Source organism: Alosa pseudoharengus, unplaced genomic scaffold, assembly GCF_046254945.1.
Source record: "Alosa pseudoharengus isolate Yale_2024_CS ecotype anadromous, Long Island Sound unplaced genomic scaffold, YU_APseudo_1.1 YU_APseudo_1.1_scf_5, whole genome shotgun sequence".
Classification (NCBI taxonomy): domain Eukaryota; kingdom Metazoa; phylum Chordata; class Actinopteri; order Clupeiformes; family Clupeidae; genus Alosa; species Alosa pseudoharengus.
In genome coordinates this window covers 28522052-28530511 of record NW_027468837.1, presented here as the reverse complement: position 1 = coordinate 28530511, position 8460 = coordinate 28522052, and the positions used below count along the sequence as shown (strand labels likewise).

Genomic DNA, 8460 nt, shown 5'->3' with positions numbered 1-8460 from the left:
CTACTGAATTGATATGCTATAATGCTGACTTGCTAAATGTATGCATACAATGGTTTATTTTGTTTTTATATGCCCTTATATATATATATATATATATATATATATATATATATATATATATATATATATATATATATTGAATCACAATAAATGTATTTAATATGTAATATCACGATTAATTAACTCATTCAAATGTCTCTCAGCATCCGTAGGATGACATCAAAAAATTTGCAGTCTCCTCTTTTTTTTTTTTCAGATATATTTGCATGCAATACACCTGCTATAACTCAGTCACATAGTCTGATATTTCTAGGGTGTGTAGGTGCTTCCCTGGGTTTAGGTTTTTTGAACATGGAGTAATATTAGTGGTGTTCTCTGTCAGCATGCTACTCAGTTCCTGATTGACACAGCCCACCACGTACTTCTTCCAGATGTCCCTGTATGCCTTCTTGATCCTGGGCACCTTGAAAGTGTATACCACCGGGTTAACGGCTGAGTTGGCATGCGAGAGCAGGATGCCCGTGTACAACACTGTCTCATGCACGTCCTTGTTGGCGTAGATGGCAATGTTGATGAGGTGTATGGGTAACCAGCAGAGAGCAAATAACACCAGCACAAACAACAGCGAGCAGGCCAGACTCCTCTCCCGCTGGTAGTAGGCACTGGACTCGCACTGCAGACGTCTGCGGATCCGATGGAAGATATAGGCATACAGCGCTACTGTGCACAGCATGGGGAGCAGGATACAGCCCAGGAAGTTGAAGAACACCATGTAGGACATTGACATCACATCCATGAACTTGCAGGTGGGAGGGTGGGTTGAGTTGATGGTGGTGTTTTGGGAGGTGTGCACGCTCCACCCTAGCAGGGGCACAGAACCTAGGAGACATGCTGTGATCCAGCATCCCCCCACCACACCCCAGGACCTCTTTGCCGTCACTAGCTTTCTGTACCTGCAACAACAGTTCGAATAAGACCAGTGTTGGGCAAGTTACTGAAAATTAGTAATTAGTTACAGTTACTAGTTACTTCTTTCAAAAGTAATTCAATTACGTTAACAATTACTGTATATCAAAAGTAATTAGTTACTAGAGAAAGTAACTTTTGAGTTACTTTTAAGTCTGCTTTTAAAATGTCAATATGAACAGTACTGAACAGTCACACACACAATAAACCTAATTTTTGGACCTATTTATTGTAGTTTCAACAGGCCTTCAAATCAATAGCCTTGTGCATGAGTTCTCAAACTTTTTCCGACCTCAAAACATTCTACAATGCATGAAGGCCTTGGCTACTGTAGCCTATTGGTGTTGTGGCGTGGCTATGTTGTAAGAATGAGAAATTGATATAACGAGGCTTTTGCGCAATAGGCGAAAAAGAGCAGAGATAAACAACAATGCGCTTTTACTGTAGTGGAGCTTACGAGATGGAAACGAAAGGGAAAAGGCTTTTATGATGCCCATTTAAATTGTAGCCTAATGTAGGCTACTCTTGTGTGTTTTAGCATAAATCCGAAATAAGAAGGAATGTGAGGAGGCTCCTATTAACTGTAAAGAATGCATCTGCAATCTAAACATGAAACACAATAGCTGGAAACACAGCTAAGGTCGGGAGACAAGCAGCAAATATGCATCTTGTCTGCAGTCGTTCATTCAAGACCAACAGAGTAACGCAAGTAACGAACTCTTTGAAATTTCAGTAATTGTAATTGCGTTACTTGATTTACAAAAATACTTTGTTACATGCTTGTTACCACTAAAAGTAGTGGAATTACAGTAACGCACTTTGTAACGCAATACTCCCAACACTGGATAAGACAGGACCCTAAGCAAAAGTTTAGCAGCTTTATTGGCATGATTGATCTTGGCTTGTATACAACCTATGACAGTATAGGAGCTGTTTTAACAATGTCTACATAGTTTCTGTATTTTCATCTTGTTTTCTAGTAAATGATAGCAGAACTAGATGTACCGCAGAGCGGTACAAAATATGACCGCCGCCCAGTCCAGCACATTTTTTCCACAAAAAGAAATCACGCTGAAAGGCCTATATGATTCTAATTGTCTCACTAAATTGCATTATCCACACTCAATTCTCACTGGTATCTGCTAGACAACAAGTACCAAAACATGATTAGTTCATAGATTTCACATGTAAAATTCATTTTATACAACCCCACCTCCATCTTGCCTGTTCATAATTATGAGAAATTCTTGATTGTTTGTGTTATGTTTATGTTATGTGTGTGGGTGTGTGTGTGTGTGTGAGTGTGTGTGTGTGTGTGTGTGTGTGTGTGTGTGTGTGCGTGCCTGCGTATGTGCCTGTGCATGGAAGCGTACATATGTCTACTGTGTGAGTATGTGTCATGATTACTGTGAATGTGTGTGTGTGTGTGTATCTGTTTGTGCACATGTGTGCACATGAACTGGGCTAACATGACCCCTGGAGGCAAATATACGGAAAAAATGGTCATCCTAGGCCCTACAGTTCTCAAGATATTCACAGAGAACTGTGTCTGGCCTACTCTCCTTTTGGGGGGTCCAGTCCAGCGGGGGGGCTACAGATCAAAACGAAAAATGACAGTTCCATGCTATCCATGTGGGGGTACATGCCCACCAAGTTTTGTGTACCCCGGTCTTTCAGTGTCCCGGGAATCCTTGTTGGTGTACGTCACTAAATGTACACATAAATTGTTTTATTGTAAGGCCCCCCAGGAACGAAAGTACACAAAACTTGGCATGCATTCGGAGGGTGTCATAATGATCCTACACTTTCAATTTCGTGCAGTTTTGACCATGTCAGCCAGAGATATTGTGATGAAAACACCTCATTTTTTGCTTTTTAATTTTTAACTAGGTGGCGCTATACATGAAATAAGTGGTAATGGGATGGGTTGACATGGCCCCTTGAGATCAACATACAAAAAAAAGGTGGACCTCCTAGGCCCTACGGTTCTCGAGATATTCACAGAAAACTGTCTCCGGCCACCTACAGGCCAGTTGGTGTATAGTAACATGAATGAATTTATTGTGTGGCCCCCCATGAACGGAATTCCACGAAACTTGGCGTGCATTCAGAGGGTGTCATAATGATCCTACACTTCCAATTTCGTGCAGTTTTGACTATGTTAGGTCACAGATACCTGCGATTACAACACCTCATTTTTACTTTTTTGTGTTTAACTAGGAGGCGCTATACATGAAATGAGTGGTTATGGAATGGGTTGACATGGCCCCTTGAGATCAACATACAAAAAAAAAATGGTCCTCCTAAACCTTACGGTTCTCGAGATATTCACAGAAAACTGTGTCTGCCCTACCCTCCTTTCGGGGGTGCAGTCCAGCGGGGGGGCTACAGATCAAAACGAAAAACGATGGTTCCATGCTATCCATATGGGGTTACATGCCCACCAAGTTTCGTCTACCCCGGTCTTTCAGTGTCCCGGGAATCATTGACAGAAATTTGGACATGCGAAAAAGAAAAAAAAAAAAAAAAAAAAAAAAAAATCTGACTAAACCTATATGACCGCCGCTTCGCTGCTTCGCTGACCCCTCCAGGGGTCATGTTAACCCATTTCATGTGCACACATGTGCACAAACAGATACACACGCACACACACACATTCACAGTAATCATACGTTTGACATATACTCACACAGTAGACATATGTACGCTTCCATGCACAGGCACATACGCAGGCACACACACAAGCACGCACACACACACACACTCACACACACACACACCCACACACATAACATAAACATAACACAAACAATCAAGAATTTCTCAGAATTATGAACAGGCCAGATGGAGGTGGGGTTGTATAAAATGAATTTTACATGTGAAATCTATGAACTAATCATGTTTTGGGACTTGATGTCTAGCATATACCAGTGAGAATTGAGTGTGGATAATGCAATTTAGTGAGACAGTTAGAATCATATAGGCCTTTCAGCGTGATTTCTTTTTGTGGAAAAAATGTGCTGGACTGGGCGGCGGTCATATTTTGTACCGCTCTGCGGTACATCTAGTTATATTAACAATAGAGGCAGGTTCAAACACACCTGGCTCCATCAGAAACAAACCAACCAAGCCCACCAAGCCACTCGTGCAACAAGTACAATGAAGTACCATGAGAAACCAATTTTTACCAAATTTTACCAACTAACCCAAAAATAAGCTTGTATTTTTGTCTGTATTTTGTCATGTGTGTCTGTCAGGGTCTGTATAGTACAGGGTCTGTATAGTACAACCTGAAGCCATATCAATTTGGCCTCACTGCCTACCTGAGAGGGATGTAGACACGTAGGAACCGATCCAGAGCGATGGCCAATAAGGAATGGACAGAAGCTTGGGTCAAAACGATCACCAGAGAGCACAGAACCACACAACCATGGACGGAGGTTCTGACCCATCCGTTCACCAAAACCGCCACAGGTATCGCCACGGCCCCCACCAGGAAGTCGGCAACAGCCAGAGAGACGATGAAGCAGAAGGTGGGCTGCCGCCGCATGGCACCACACGTCCACACTGCCCAGATAACCAGCAGGTTACCAAGGCAACATGCCACAGCGATCAGGACCTCCAGCACGGTGTAGACCAGTTCTACTTTGCTTGCCATGAAGAGAGAGAAGGAGATAGAGTTTTAAAAGATATTAATAGTTTCACTCAAACAGGAACAGGACGTACTGTAAGAGTTGTCGAAACAAACAGCTCAAAATGCTCAGCCCTCAGTCTGATAATGATCTCTGTTCTGTCGAAGAGCTGCATCTTTGTGGTGTGTGCGTCTGTCTGTGTGGGACTTCATGCATGTATGGTTGTGGAGATGTTTTGCATGTATGTGTGGGTGTGTTTGAGAATATGTGTTTGTGTGTTTATACTGTATATTCCTGTGTGCATGGGCACCTCATGCAACCCATTTCACCCAAAAAAAAAGATGCACTTATAAGCCTCTAAAACTGTAACTGGGGAATATCCCAATACTCTTTCAGTAAATATTGAAACAATAGAGTGTTTCAATGAAATGTGTGCAGTGTCAGAGCCCGTTTACGGAGAGCCGGATCACTCCCTATTAACTCCATTATACCTGCAATCTGCTGCAGTTCCGCTAGGGGCGATCACGAATAAGTGCAAAAACAATGGGGGACTATGGAGCTAGACGGCTAAATGTGTCTCTTTAACCTGGTTGTCCTTGAAAAATCGAAGATTGGATTGTGGTTTCTGCAAGATCAATATGGATTATAGGTCAAAAGTTGAATGAACGAGTACTTACGTCCTTTCGATTTCTTACAGGTTGGGTCGTTGTTGCCCACAACTCACTAGCTTTCTGCTAATGAATGACGTCATTGACACATTTGAAAGGCTTTTTAGAACAAATGAGTGACTCAAAAAATATAATACTCAGCGGTGTGTATTTTCTCTGCCCTCTCTTTCGCATGCAACATTCAAATTTCTGGCCAAAAAATGATATCCCGAGAAAAGTGGATTTGAGGGGTACAGCTCCATAGGCTTTTATAGGATTTTCCGTTCAGTAATTAGCTGTTCCATATGTTTGCATGAGTTTTGAGGGGTGTTTTGTAGGCCTCTTACGGTAAAATCACGTCACTGAAACGCTCTACTCCTTGGCTACAAGACTAGGCTTATTTGACTTGATCTGTGCAAATCTGACTTGATGTGATGCATGCTGGGTCGAACGCAATGTATACGGGTTAGAAATACAGTCCGGAGCTTAACATGGCGTCATCATGTCACATGACCTTGCAGAACTGATGATGTCATTTCAGAGATGTGATAGGGCAGTTTGGAATCTCCCCTTGACGATTATGACAGGTTTGTGAAAATTGGTAAAAATGTAATGAATACCTTCTTATACAGTATGTGATTTCTGCAACAATGGTAGGCTACCCTACTGAAAACTTTTTGATATTCTGTTATTTTATGCTGTTGGTTAAATGGATGACAGACATATTATACAGAAAACACTTAATTTTGAATGTATGCTACAATCCAGGCCTGTTAACTGTATAACAACAATTGTTTATTTAAACTACATCATAGCAATGTATTTTGTCAGTCATCATGCTCATTTAAATGATTAAGAAGGAAAGTTGAACTGTTTTTATTGCACACAAAATTCTGCGATATTTCCCGCAAGTCACGTCAGGTAGACTACAACTGATCTGTTCGGGACAAGCTGCCGTCTGTTCCAACTCCTACCGACCAACATTTGAAGTTCATGTTGACGTACAGTATGAAGTCAGCCACAGTCAGCTGCAGTTCATCTCGAATGAGCCTATTGCCATCCGTGTGTAACCCAGACTAAAAGTTACAGAAGCACAGATTCACGAGGGGGTGGAGGAGGGCATTTTCAAAGGATGTATAGTATCTGGTGCTTCATGATATGCATAAAATTGATGTACAATACGGGGCCACTGTAACAAAACCGGTGGCGTGAATAACAAGGCTAACTACAATCATCCACCAAACACTGGTGAGCAAACTGTCAGTACTTGGACTAACCACAACACTCTGCAATTGGGTCTTAGACTTTTTAACAAACAGACCCCAATCTGTGAGGATCCGCAACCATACACCATCGTTCTCAACACTGGTGCCCCCCAGGGATGTGTCTTGAGCCCCCGACTGTATACTCTGCTGACCTACGACTGCACATCTCAATACCCAAACAACTATGTACTGAAATTTGCAGATGACACAGTGGTAGTAAGTGCAACTCAAAACGATGAGTCAGCATACAAAAGGAAGTGGTTACACTGGAGACTTGGTGCAACAACAAACTCAAGCTGACTGCAAAGAAAATGAAGGAGATGGTTGTAGACTTTATGCAGACTTCAGGTGGAGAGGACCCCCCTCCACATTGACAGTGCAGAGGTTGAAGTTGAATGTAGGAATGAATCCTTGAAATAGCATAGCAATTGCATAGCAATGAGGGCAATATCACTACCTCAAAGTAAATCCCTACTTTAAACCTCTGAATATGCTCAAAATATAATTATACTTCCATGCGTCTGTGGAGAGTGACTCTCGTGACCGGAAGAATAAGGAGTAAAATTCTAAAATTGTTGAGAAATTGGCAGCTAAATGATTACCTCCAGCTGAGCAACACACTTGAGAAATACCAATCTGTTTTTTGCCCCCATCATAGCACAGACACGGCACTAGTTAAAGTTGTAAATTACTTAAGAATGAAAATGGATGACAATAAACTCACAATTTTAGTACTTTTAGATTTAAGTGCTGCATTCGATACAGTATCATCGCATCCTTATTAACCCATTCGGGCCTGTGCCAAACATTCAACTTTTTACTGGATGACCTCCTCACACAAAAAACCTAGTCTTTAAATATATTACATACCATCAATGGGACAAATCAGAAGGATTAGTTATATGAAATGAGTAAAACACATATGATAATGTTGATATAGTAGTGAACAGTCTTTGAAAATCATCTCCAAATGTATATCCAAAATTTGTCAAAATTTCATTTCATTCATATAAAAAACTAGATGTACCGCATAGCGGTACAAAATATGACCGCCGCTCAGTCCTGTACATCCGTTCCGCGAAAATAAATCACACTTCAATTTGTCTCCATATTTTACTCCATCCCCCACTCTTGAAACTTTTGTGTATGCTTGTTTGGCATGCCTGAGTGTGTGTGTGCGGCTGCACAGAAAGTAGCCTACTGGTGCTGAAAAGGTGAATAGATTGTAGAATAGCCAAAGAAGATGTAGCATTGTTATAAAACCTTTAAAATCTCTAAACAATCACAAGTAGGGCAGTTCATCACAGTTCATCCATTGCAACTGGATTGATGAAAGGTCACTTACACCTGTAGGCTACATTGTATTTGGGAAAAGCAAAAGGTATCAGCATAATGTTATTTATTTATTTGTTTGTTTATTTATTTATTTACAAAAACATCTCTGTCAGTTCCATGCCGTTTTCAACAGCTATCAAAAACAAAGGTCATTTTTGGATGGATGGATTTTTTTGTGAATGTTTCTTCTTCTAAGATTTTAGTCATCTTTAGTTAATGTAATACTTTATTGTCAATGCACAAATTAAGTAACAGTAGTCTGAAAAATTATTGTTAATGCACAAATTAAGTAACAGTAGTCTGAAACGAAATGCTGTTTTACATCTAGTGGTGCAAATAACTGACATGTCCAAATGGGCCTTGATGAAATGCGTCGCTAGACTGTTCATACACATTTTAACGGGCCAAAGTTGAAGTAGCTTAAGGTGTGTTGCTAAAGCAGCCATAATGAAATTAAGGTGTCATTGTTTGGATACTTCACACACACGCGCTTTTTAATTTCACAGACTACAACTACCAAGCTGGAATCAAAGCACATGGATTCCCCTCTCACACCCTGCACGCACTTAAAACAAAATAAACAGGCGTCTCAGTCTCAAGCATGTAGGCAAAACG

At 41.0% G+C, this 8460-nt stretch overlaps 1 protein-coding gene across 1 annotated transcript; it reads right to left on the bottom strand.

Annotated features, from left to right (window-relative positions):
* Nucleotides 1-217: 217 nt before the first annotated feature.
* On the bottom strand, nt 218-4759 carry LOC143104625 (adenosine receptor A3-like). Its single transcript, XM_076268768.1, has 2 exons — nt 4290-4759; nt 218-953 (listed from the first exon to the last, which is right to left on the bottom strand). The coding sequence occupies exons 1-2, from the start codon at nt 4622-4624 to the stop codon at nt 281-283; spliced, it is 1008 nt and encodes a 335-aa protein (XP_076124883.1). The 5' UTR covers nt 4625-4759; the 3' UTR covers nt 218-280.
* Nucleotides 4760-8460: the final 3701 nt, after the last annotated feature.